Genomic DNA, 12485 nt, shown 5'->3' on the forward strand with positions numbered 1-12485 from the left:
TTGTATCATGTACAATGTACAAGACTTTTAGATACTAGAGTTTTGGCATCAACAAAAACAATTTTGGCATTATCACTACCCTCAAAAAATTGTTTAAATCTTTCAATCTATAATGCTAAAACTATCCAATATAAATCTTGTTTGATACCAATACCGGTACCAATATATACTTTATTCTCTCTATTTTTCTAATTTTTGGCGTTAAGAGTGTGCGCCTTGTTTTGAGCTAATGTATTAGGTGTTCAATTGTGATTTACCTAAATTAATGAGTGTTCATAGTATAGAACTAAGTGTTGAAACCAAACCTAAAATAAAATTACTAACTTATATCCAGAAATAAAAAATTTGGGTGTTCAAATGACCACCCACACTTACATTTAGAGCTGCCTATGAGTAAAAACAAACCAACACAAAGCACAATAAAATAATTTATGGAATGCTATACATTGTTATCTCACTTGACTGCACAATCCATCTAATAAACAAAATATTCTATCTGTCCATTCTTTAAAGTCTAGTATTTTATTTTGGATTTTTTTCTCTTAATAAGTGTCCATTTTGTAAACTTAGTGGGTAAAAGTTAATACATTTTTTATTTTGTGTAATAACTCGCGCCAGCGAACCTATTTACCCTTGCCTAACCACGTGACTCAAAGGATTAGCCTTATGTTATATAATAGCTGCTCACGAATCCTTATATACAACTTAATTCCTTTCAAATTTCTCGTTGTGGGATGTACTCCCTCCGTCCTTTATTTAGAGTTCAGTATTTCATTTTAGGTTGTCCCTAAATAAATGTCCGTTTTTATAAAGTTAGTGGGTAAAAGTTAGTGCATTGTCTATTTTGTTCCTAAAAATAGATTCCATTTTGAAAAATAAGTGAGTAAAAGTGTAATGATGATGGATAAGTAGGAAAAGTAGAGGAAAAAGTTAATGTGAAAGGTATAATAATATTTTTTTAATAAGTTGGAGTTACGAAGTAAAATACTTAAAAATAGACGGAGGGAGTAACATTTTGTCCCTAAAAGTATATTCTATTTTGAGAAGTTAGTGAGTAAAAATGTAATGATAATATTTTCTTGGAGAGTAAATATGAAAAGTGAAGGTAAAAGTTGATATGAAATGTGTAATAATAATGTCTCATAAACAAGTTGAAATTACGAAACTGGACACTTAAAAAGGGACGGAGAGAATAATATATAAGCCTGCACATACCAAATTGATTTAGTCTCAATGTATTCACACAAATTGCGAAATTGCGTAATTCTTCAAGATGCATTTTAGTCCCACTTCAATCATTTCGGTATGAAAGCTGTTACCCACACAGACAAAAGTGCACAAATTTTTTTGTGGGGTTTACCATAGGTCTCACACAAACGATTCAAGCCCATTCATTAAATGTAAATCATTTTTCAAGGGTTTTCGTAAAAAATCAACTCAATCCGATATTTATAAGTTCTCAATCCAATCATCTAACTTTTCATTGAGATTTTAAGATAATGAAAAGTTAAATGATTGGATCAAGCACTTATAATTATCGAATTGAGCTTATTTTTTATGGGGATCCTTGAAAAAGTATTTTACATTTAATAAATGGCTCGGATCATTTGTGTGAAACTCGTGATGTGTCCTACACAAAAATCTGTGCATGAAATGTTTGTGTGGACAGACTTTCTGTTTCGCAATAGTGCTAATGACACAGATTTTTCATGCACAGATTGTGATGTAAGGCTCATTACGGGTTCCACACAAATAATCTGAGTTGTTCATTAAATTTAAAACATTTTTTCAAAGGCGTCTGTGAGAAATCATCTCAATTCGATACCTATAAGTGCTCGATTCAATCATCTAACTTTTCATTCAGGTTTTAAGATCTTTAAAACTGAATGTTAAGTAAGATGATTGGATCAAATACTTATAGGAAGTGGATTAAGTTGATTTATTACGGAGACCTTTGAAAACATATTTTAAATTTAATGAACGGCTCGGATCATTTGTGCAGGTCCCATGTCATGATCTGTGCGTGAAAAACCTTTGTGCACAGACTTATTAGGTGAACTTGTGGGCTTGTGAAATGTTTATAGTGAACTTATCATTAAATCTCGTAAAAGTTTAACCTGTTGGTTTGAAAATGCGTTTCAAAATTATACCCAAATAGTATCCGATTAACGTCATTTCAGACACGGTCAATGTTGCCAATAAATTTCAAAAAGTTAAACGATTCCGATTATTGATGTGCTTTTTGAAAGAACCCACAAATGGTCAAAACCCGATTGGGCCAGATGAAATGAAATTGGATGGGAGCCCATTCCAATTCAGAAAGTCTAAGCTTCCCGACCAAAAATTCCGATCGGAATCTCGACGCCCCTCTGGGCACATTCCGGCCACCGGATGGCCAATCCGAGTCGTCCAAAAATTCTAAAAAAAAAATTCGAGTGGGCTTGCGCGAGAATAAATAGCATCCAACGTGTGTAGATGGCCGATCCAAATAATCCATTTTTGTGTTTGGATCGGCCAAAAATGGATTGTTTGGATCGGCCAAAAATGGAGTGTTTGGATCAGCCATTTACATTTGCTGGATGCCATTTATTCTAGCGCAAACCCATTCGATTTTTTTTTATAGAATTTTTGAACGACTCGGATCGGTCGTCCGGTGGCCGGAGCGTGCCCAGCGAGACGTCGGGATTCCGATCAAAAATCCTTCCGTTGGGAACTGTAGCACCACTGATTCTAATTACATTAGCATTTTCCACACACTAAAAAGTGTAAAAGTATTATATATTGTTTTTGAAAGGTGTGTAAAAGTACAAAAATGCTACGCGCTCAATTATCAAAAGTGCTACCCACAATGATTGGTCAATAATTCTAACACCACATCCAATTATACATCTAAATACATATTCATACTCACAATAGAGGTGGGGCCCACACACACTGGGTGTGTAGTGTGTGCGAGCTCCACCCCTATTATGAGTATGGATGTGTAGTTGGATGTGGTTGTAGAATGACTCTTGGTTGGTTATATAAAATACAATACATAATCAATCTCTAGCCGTTCATTATTATATACATTGTCAGGACTTACTCAAACTCTTTTTTGAAAAAGTTAAATTTTTCCCTAGAAGAATTTTTTTATATCTAGACCGTTCAAATACATCTAGACAGTTAAAATTACGTGCACAACCAACACAATAGTTATCAAAAACCAACACAATAATTGAGGGACAATACTACTCACACAATAATTCAAACATAACATCAAACACGAGCTCTCACGTAGTAGTGTGTGGAGCTCTATTGTATGTGAAAAGTCGTGTTTGGTGGTGTGTAAATAACATTTAGGCTCCGTTCCAGAACACCTTCTTAAAAAATAAGTATTTATTTCATATTTTCAAACTCAAAAATAATGTAAATGAAAAATAATTTTTTGATTATTTTTGCACCGTATAAAAGATCTCGATGAGATCTATCAAACAAGATCCATATTGATAAAAAATTATTTGCGTAAACACATTATTTTTTAGCTTGAAATTACCTTCTTAAAAAATAAGTACTTATATTGAGTACTGGAACGGAGCCTTAATCTCTCTCTCTTTCCCTCTCTCTCTCTCTCTCTCTTTCCCTCTCTCTCTCAACTGTGTTTTTATCTGCAACAGCCCAGGGCAACCACCACCGTTCCTTCTTCCTCGTGTGCCCCCATTCCAATCCCAACAAAACAAAATTTCCCAGTACCAACTTGCTCAGACGGTATCCAAAAAACGGACACAAACCTGATCCGCGAAATTCGTACTACTTTAGATACAGTACTATTTCTCCTCTTCTTCTTTTCACGTCTCATCTCTCTCACAGTCACAGTCTTCCAAAAACGCAAAATTAATCAAAACCACCTGACCTGAGTAGTCCGCATCTGTTTGTTCAATTTCTAGGAGGGTTTGAAAATGGTCAGTCCGAAAGCGAGAACCGGAGACGACGGCGTGCCCTGCGACTACTGCAACCAACACAGCGCCGTCCTCTACTGCAGAGCCGACTCCGCCAAACTGTGCCTGCTGTGCGACAACCACGTCCATTCCGCCAACGCCCTCTCCAGGAAACACCTCCGCTCCCAGATCTGCGACAACTGCGCCTCGCAGCCCGTCTCCAGCCGCTGCCACACCGACAACCTCCTCCTCTGCCAGGACTGCGACTGGGACGCCCACGGCACCACCACCTCCTTCCACCGTCGCTCCCCCGTCGATGCCTTCTCCGGATGCCCCTCCGCCCTCCACCTCGCCTCCGCTTGGGGCCTCGATTTGCTGGGTGCCAAGAGACCCCACCATATTGTCAACTGGACTTGTTATCAGGACCCCGATAACGTTAATAATAATAACAATAATCCTTTCGATTCTTCGTGGATGTATGATAAGTCATTGCAGGATTTGATGGTACCGAGTGGGAATTGGAATGGCAGGATTGTTTATTCGACGGATGATATTTGTTACGATGTTGGTTCTAAGAAGCAAAAGCAGCAGGTGGTGTCGAGGCAGTTGATTGAGCTGTTTAATAGAGAGGGAGTGGGAGTGGATTGTGGTGGGGAGAAGTTGGTTTTGGATACGCCACCAAACAGGCGTGGTTGGGAGGGGAATGTTGAAGCTGGTATTGGTTTGGGAAATGGGGGTGATGAGGGTATGGATGTGAATCAATCCCTGCAACCACGACGAGAAGAAGAGGAACAAGAAGAAGCACCCTTTGATAACTCCCTATTTATGGTTCAGACGCATGTGGATCTGAAAGATAGGGATCCAGTTGCTGTTGGGAACAACACCACATGGGAGATTAATCCCAAGGGTCTGGGTGCTCAGGTTCTCTTTCTTGCTCAACTTGGAGTTTCAGTTCTGTGCAGATTTTGTTTTAGGGTTGATAAATCTTCAATTTAAGAACAGGAAAATGTATTACTAGAAGATTAGACATCCACTAGGGACATATGGACTGTTTATATTCAAACTTGGCAAAGTGCGACCAAATGCATCTGTGTATGAATAACAATCTAATTGTGTTGATAGCTACGGTCATCTACAAGAAAATAGATAAATGTTTCTTTCATATTACAAAATTTATTTTGGTAATCAATTCTAATCTGAATGTCAGAAACCAATATCTTTTTCTTAATGGGATTGGTGAACGTTTAAATCCCAAGTTTTTTAATACTACTTGTCATGGAGTCTACTTGTTCAAGACATAAAGAGAGAGGGAGCGATTAGGTGCCAGAACCCTTTGCTTGCTATTATAGTATTATGTAATATACATTGCTTCTTTTCATGTAATACATTGTGTTTAGACCTCATAGAGGGTGTACCAGCACTATAGAAGCTTGCTATTATGTTATGTACACACTGCTTATGGGTTGTTGATAGCAAGTCATGGCACCCCACTTCATTACCTACGGTTGCCTTTGCTTATGTGCTTGTAGATTTATACTCTTCACTTCTCCTACTTGTTTCTTGTCTATACTCCTGTGCCTTCTATTGTGATCATCAGGATATGTTACTAATTTGGTTTGTAAGTAACCAAGCTTCGGTTGGCGTCTTTCTTGGTTCTGTTGGCTCCTGCCCTACATGAATTTTGTCTAGTTTTTCTTCTTTTCATGGAACTGTTCCTGATACCACAGCTTCTATGATCCGAGCATATTCTCATAGTACATTAGTTATGACATTTTGAGAGGGCGTTTTGTGGGGCTACCAGTCTACATGCTTGGTGGGACTTCTGTCTATTCCTCGAGTTGAGGAATTGAGCTGTGTTCTCCGTTGTAATTAGGATTTCTTTATCTAGACATGGAGTAATCTATATTCTCAATGGGATACTGGCAAACAAATTTCTATCCGACTTGGATCTGAAACTTATTCTCAATGGTATACTGGCAAAGAACATCTGAACAACAACAACATAACATAACCCATCTAGTCCCCAATCATTGGGGGTATGAGCGGGAGATGATTGGAGACAGACCTAACCTTTGGCAATATATGCACAAAGTGGCTGCTCTCAGAATACCACTAAAACAGTGGCCCCCCTAAACCTCCAAGAACCGAGGAGCTACAAGGACGTTTTGTTGTAAAACCATGCCCCCAAATCAAAGCCGCATCAAAGAGGGCAGGCCTAGAGACCCAAATCAATTTATGTTCACATTACCATGCTTCCTTCATTGATAGTCCAGAGCATCAGTATGCACAATTAAAGAACATCTGAACAAGAGGATTAATTTATCTCCTTGTATTAATTAATATCTTTAGGAGGATTTTAGATACCAAGAAAGAGGAAAAACGCATTCTATATATTGAAATGCAATCTCAATAACTTAAAGTGGATTGATGGATGTAATAGTCAAACATGTGATCAACCGACTCTCACCGGAAATGTGATTGAACACTAGAATCCAGGGTTGGAGCAGGGGAGAAGTGATGCATGTCTTGATTCCACACTCAGGGAAGCGGAGTAGACTATAAATTGGTTACTTTGGAATGGATTATGAATTCCCAACGTGCTGTGCACTAAGTTTCGTGTAGAGTGGGATCGTGGATAACAGAAGTCCTTTACCTGAATTTCTTTTATGTTCTCTCAACTTACTCCATTTCCTCTTTATTCCTCTTGCCAGTTGCTTCTGCTTCCGTTATTACTTCATTCACATGTTGTGAAGTAAATAATCTACTGGTACTCATTGTTCCTTTGCCTTTGCAGATATGGGATTTTAACTTAGGGCGGTTGAGGGGCACTGAAGAATCTGGTCAGTCGGAAGTAGTATATGCTGCAAGCAATTCAGGTTTTATGATGAAGAGTTATAGTGAACTCTTGAAAGAAGCATCTTTGGTGACTACAAAAGGTTGTGGAGACATCTTTGGGGTGAATCCCTCCATGGCGCATGAGGATACCGCGACATTCAATGTAAGCCTTGTAATCATTCATATCTAGTATTTCAAAATTTATCTCATTGTACAAAATATATGTAAGTTGCTTTTGGGATTGCGTTATTCTTTATAAGCTTTAGTTGTTTTACTCGGATTTATTCTGAGGGATGCTGATATTGGTATAACTATGGTTGGAAGAAATGCTCTTTTGACTTTGCCATCCATATGTGATAAACTTAAACTTAATCCTTCTGAGGTTTATGATGACTTTTCCCTGGGATTGGGGTTAGAAAGCAGCCAGCGGGATTGTTTACCTTAACAGCAATACTGTCTAGCTTAGACTGGTGAAAATGGATACTGGAGTTTATCAACCTCTAGTGTGGAATCCTTGGAAGTATAACACTATCTATGAATAGTAATCTTAGTGAAAGACATTTTTTAAACACTAATGACCAAAGATTGCTTACAAGGTGAATTTGGAAGAATATCAATACGTCATTACTTATAGTTATAGCAGAATGAGATAAGTCATAAAGTATTTCTCAGGAAGCCAAGTGGAAGAACGAAAAACACCATGAGCTGGGTTAATCAAGGGAGGGTCCTCGTTTCACTTCTAGTTTGATTTGGAGGAGAATGTATTTCAAGCTCTTAAAAAACGTAATTTACTGGCCAGGAAAGTATTCATGTTTTAGTTGATGATGCAGCATAGCCCAAATAATGCAACGGCAAGCCAGGAGCCTGCAACATCAGAGAGTAACAATTTACCTGTAGCAAGACCACCCTTGTCACGTTTGGCCTTTGGTAACTCAAAATGCTATCCATGGGAAATCCATTTTGCGGACCAGTCTGTTCTGATGAGAGATGAGACCACAAGAACAGCATCAGTAACGAAGGCTGATGTGGAGGTGCTTGTGCAAAACAGAGGAAATGCCATGCTACGCTACAAGGAAAAGAAGAAGACCCGAAGGTACATGGTGCCACTGTTTCTATTTTACCCTGTTCTATCCAATTGACTGTTTTACCAAAGATACCATTTTGTAACTTCTTGCATTGTAAATAGATATGATAAGCACATCCGGTACGAGTCCAGGAAGGCCAGAGCAGACACTAGGAAGCGAGTGAAAGGTCGATTTGTAAAGGCTACAGAGGCTCCAGATGGTTAAGTCCCTTCTGAATGACTTCTTTCAGATGTAGTTTTCCTGATCCATCTTGTATGTATATTCATATTTTCTCCCACTTAAATGTACAAGTCATGTGGCCTTTTGTTTCTTGTGTGATGGCAACACTTTTATTCCAGCATGATCTCTCTTTCTCCACACAACAACTATGCCATTTGAGTCTTATTTTACTGATGTGAATAATAGTAGCTGGCAGGATATATGGGCTGGTGCCATCAAATATGCACACAAGGGTGAAAATGCAAAGCCGGAATGGGTAGCTGCTATGGAATATTTCTTCTGGGAAATGATATTCAGTGTCAATCCTATAGTAGTTTGACTCTTCATCTTTTTGATGAAAATAATCTTTGCTTTCATTTAATTCTATTTATCAGCAGAGTCGTGGACACCTTCTTTCGTTTTTCATCTTCCAGTGGCAATAGCATTGTGTTATGGATTGGGATGTAGAGGGATCTCTTTCATGGTCGAGGGTATTGAACATGTCAATAATTGCATTGAACTATAAACATCCGGAATCAGTTCATTTCTTGCCGAGAACATCTGAATGAAGGTTCCGTGTCCTCAAGAACATATAGTTCGATGTAATAGTTCGATTCTTTTTTTCTTCTGGATAGGATTTTCATAGAAATGTGTCTATCCATATTATGTGCTCATAAGTTGATATCATTGTGCTACTCTCCAGGCCTCTAAAATACTCATCCAGGGGTAAATTTTGTTCCACCCATAAGACAGTGCAATCATCGGTTTCAGGTTGGATTGACTTGGTTGGTTGGTTTTCTAGTTCAATTTTTACTATCAAAAAAACTATGAGCAGAGACAATTTGCAGAGAACCACGCAGAGACAAATGTGTTTGGCCCCATTTCGGGTCTCAAAAAAATCTAGAAAAATATTCATAAATTTTTGAATATTATTTTATGGGGCCCTGTAAAAAATCAGCTCCAGTGGATATCGGTAAGTATTACTTTTTGATTTGTAAGGCGAACTGAGCAGTTTCGCCCCCACGGATCAAAAAATAATAGTTACCGATATCCACTGGAGCTGATTTTTTACAGGGCTCCATAAAATAATATTCAAAAATTTATGGATATTTTTCTAGATTTTTTTGGGATCCGAAATAGGGCCAAACGCGTTTGTCTCTGCGTGGTTCTCTGCGAATTGTCTCTGCTGTTGGCAGAGCTCTTTTACTATAAAGATTCAACTGTACGATACCTAACCATCTGTGGACGCAATTGATGAGGAACCTATCCCTGCCATTCCTACATGACTGGAAACAGGTGGTTAGTCTTGAAACCAAGTAGGACGAGAGTATCATGACCCCTCTAAATACGCCCCAGGGTGAGCCATAGCTCGACTCCAGTCCCACCTATGGGTAATTGGAAGTTGGTCGAGGGTGCGAGATACCAGCCCGCAACTGAGGAGAATACCCAAACGTGCTAATCAAAGCCTGATTTTAGTCTGGTGATTGGCGGTATCATTTCATCCAATACGAAATTCCACCGAGTGGTTGGGCCTAGAATATAGCTGGATTGTGTGAGGCAAAGGTGTGTCGTTTAGAATGATAACGTTTTTTTTTTTTGTTTTTACACTTCATTTTTTTTTTCCCTTGTCTTCTCCGTCTCAGATCTGTTTTTTTCGACCCCTTTTCCCTTGCCGTTTTTCTTCCGTTCCTCGGCCGTTAGTCAACCTGTTTGTTCCCGGTCAGAGGTTCTGCTGGGTCCTCTGATTTTTGCTTAACAGCTAGGGTCCTTTCGGGCTTGGATGGAGTGGTCGGTGTTGGCTTCCGCCGTGGCCGTTGTTGGGCGGCCCAATTCTCGCCTAACGGCTTGGTGCAGCTCCGCGGCAGTTTGGGTTTGCTGGCTTCGGTTTTCTTACCGTGGGTTGCCTGTGGTGGCTTGGTGGATGTCGGTGGTGAACTGCTGGTGGTGGTGGTGGCTCTATTTGTGGCGGGAGAAGGCGGATGTTGGGTTAGGTTTAGGATTTTCTTATGGGTTGAATTTTCATTGTTGTATTTGGGCTTGTAGGCCCTTTGGATTTTATGTGTTGTTTATTATATATCTAGGCTTTTAGGCCCTCAGGTGTTGCATTGTGCTCGTCCCTTTGCCTTGGTTTCAATTTTTGGTTGGATACCTTTCCCCTCCCCCTAATAAAATACTATTTTGCCGTTAAAAAAAAATGGACCTACCTTAAAGTGCTTTTGCAGAGAGGCAGGGGGAAATCTTGTGAAGAAGCCTTTTCGTTCCTTCATGTGAGTGTTGTTAAGGCCATTCAACAAACAAAATTTCACACCGCTCCCCATTTACTCGGCTCAAGTTTCATAAATTCTCCAACACCCCTCTTCTACCATTTAACTCTCAATTCTCCCTCTTCAAGACTTCAAACCCCACCTCTTCTTCTTCTTCTTCCGTTATGTTCTTCTGTGTGTGCTAACACAATGAAGGACTTTTCCTTCTTTCTCCTCAAAAACTCTCTTGGAGCCAAGATGAGGAAAGGCTTTAGAAGCTCTTGCAACGGCGACGGCTCCACGTCCACTCTCAACCAACGCAAAACTGACGGTGTCGATTACTCCTGCATTGCAACCCAATCTCTTTCTGGTTCTCCTTTCGTTGATGCGACATCGGGGCAAGAAACGAGGACAACTTTGGAGGAGATGATATTACAGTTGGAATTTGAAGAGAAGATGGCCAGAAAAGCAAAGGCGGATGAGTACAGTGCTGAAATGGAGCAGCGTCGGATGTCGTGCGTGGACAATGCTGACATTCTACGATCGGCGCGGAATGCGTTGAATCAGTACCCTAGGTTCTCCCTCGATGGTAAGGATGCCATGTATCGGTCTTCCTTTCAAAATCTGGCTCCTATTAGTACCGCTTGGAGCAGGAAGTCATTTTGCTGCAACCCTAGGTTAAGAAAGGGCATAATGATCAAAGAGGGTTTAAATTCTGAACTGAGGAAAACTCCTTGTTTTCCCCCGATAGTAGGAGGAGAGAGTGTGGTTTGGTGCAAACCAGGGGTGGTGGCCAAATTGATGGGGCTTGAGGCCGTTCCAATTCCGGTGCGAAGCTACACTTGTAAAGAGAAGTGGAGCTCTGCGATTAAGCAGCAGAATCTGAGGAAGAGAGCTGAAAGACATGAAATGGAGAGAAGAAAACTTGTGAGAGATATGAATGGCGGGAATGAAATTAAGGGAAGGATGATGAGTTCCTGTTCGAGAACCGGATACTGTGTTATGAAACCAATTGTTGTCGATCCTTCAAATGATGGCTGCACGGGTTGGCCTATTCGGGGTTTGCGGTAGAAGCAAGGAACTGATCACGCGGTCAGTCGAGACTCTCTCTCTCTCTCCACAATAGGAGTATGAAGTTGGGATGGATGATTCTTGTGGAAATGTTCAAAGTTGAAGATAAACAGCGGATAGTGTTGATCTCTATAGAAAAGGCATTTTAATGAGGATTTCAATTTCAAGAGCCGAGTGTGTGTGTGTGGTGGTGGTGGTGGTGGGGGGTAGAGTGTTTCAAATTCTTTAGGCTAGAATTTAAATATGGCTAGCAAGACTGAAGCCATGCTGAGAGTTTAGTTTTCAATTTAGTGCAACTCTATCTTTTCTTTCGTAATTTTTTTTCTGTATATGACTAGTAATAACTAATAAGTGATCTTTAATTGCGTGTAAACGTTGCCCTTATGAACAGTAATCAATTCATTCCAAGAAGACATGGCCCCTTCCCTCAACACATTCTATTGTACTCCCATAGAGTGATACTCGTATTAGATCTTTTGGAACATGTTTGGAATGAGTTTGCCGGGGAAAAAAAAACCGTTTGGAAAGAGTTTGCAGTTGGTTAGTTTACATTCCGTTACAATATCGTTATTTCCTTTTTCATGCAACTAAAAAGAAAAAAAAAATTGTTCGTTTTCGCTATATTAAGAGACTACATGCTAATGACAATAGTCAAATTGTTTCCGTTGATTAGTATTTTAGTTGATACTCTATGCGAGAACAATGGTCTGCCCAGAAATTTGGAAAAAAAATCTCAATCATGACATCCCTTGTCTCCCACTGAAGGATTTTGGTGGTCTTTTTTGAATTTTTGTTAGATTTGCATAAAATCTTTTCGATTAATTATTCATTTCGATGAGATGAGTCTAAAAAGTAAAAAATTATGACCAAAAGCAAAATAAAATTCAAAAATTTTGACCAAAAGCAAAAAAAAAAACTAAAGACGAAAAAGACCAAATATAGCTGTCTTATATGAACTTTTTTTAACACTGATCCACATTTGTATACTTTTTTGATTCCTTTGGTTGAGACGAATGATTAATCCAAAAAATTATTACGAAAAATTCAACAAAAAGTAAAAAAACCGAAAAAGTTTTGGACAAAAAAATTTACAAAAAATCAACTTTAGTTTAGGGGAAGGGGAAACGCCCCCTTGG

General features: G+C 39.2%; 2 protein-coding genes and 1 non-coding gene across 5 annotated transcripts; 2 read left to right on the forward strand and 1 right to left on the reverse strand.

The window, feature by feature from the left end:
* Window positions 1-3581: 3581 nt before the first annotated feature.
* LOC131311277 (zinc finger protein CONSTANS-LIKE 14-like) lies at window positions 3582-8456 on the forward strand. Of its 3 annotated transcripts, XM_058338650.1 has the most exons (5): window positions 3625-4631; window positions 4662-4838; window positions 6712-6915; window positions 7571-7845; window positions 7939-8456. In XM_058338650.1, exons 1-5 carry the CDS (start codon window positions 3939-3941, stop codon window positions 8039-8041), a joined length of 1452 nt encoding a protein of 483 aa, XP_058194633.1. In that variant the 5' UTR covers window positions 3625-3938; the 3' UTR covers window positions 8042-8456. The 3 variants fall into 3 exon arrangements, with proteins under 3 accessions (XP_058194632.1, XP_058194633.1, XP_058194631.1); XM_058338649.1 differs by having other exon boundaries at window positions 3582-4838; window positions 7583-7845; XM_058338648.1 differs by having other exon boundaries at window positions 3625-4838.
* Window positions 6079-6181, reverse strand: LOC131312168 (small nucleolar RNA snoR100). The gene has a single exon (XR_009195745.1). It is a non-coding gene; the product is annotated as a small nucleolar RNA snoR100 (small nucleolar RNA).
* Window positions 8457-9242: 786 nt separating the features above from the next.
* LOC131310909 (uncharacterized) lies at window positions 9243-11761 on the forward strand. The gene is made up of 3 exons (XM_058338175.1): window positions 9243-9598; window positions 10258-11533; window positions 11579-11761. Exon 2 carries the CDS (start codon window positions 10489-10491, stop codon window positions 11347-11349), a length of 861 nt encoding a protein of 286 aa, XP_058194158.1. The 5' UTR covers window positions 9243-9598; window positions 10258-10488; the 3' UTR covers window positions 11350-11533; window positions 11579-11761.
* Window positions 11762-12485: the final 724 nt, after the last annotated feature.

The sequence above is a fragment of the Rhododendron vialii genome, chromosome 12a, assembly GCF_030253575.1.
Source record: "Rhododendron vialii isolate Sample 1 chromosome 12a, ASM3025357v1".
Classification (NCBI taxonomy): domain Eukaryota; kingdom Viridiplantae; phylum Streptophyta; class Magnoliopsida; order Ericales; family Ericaceae; genus Rhododendron; species Rhododendron vialii.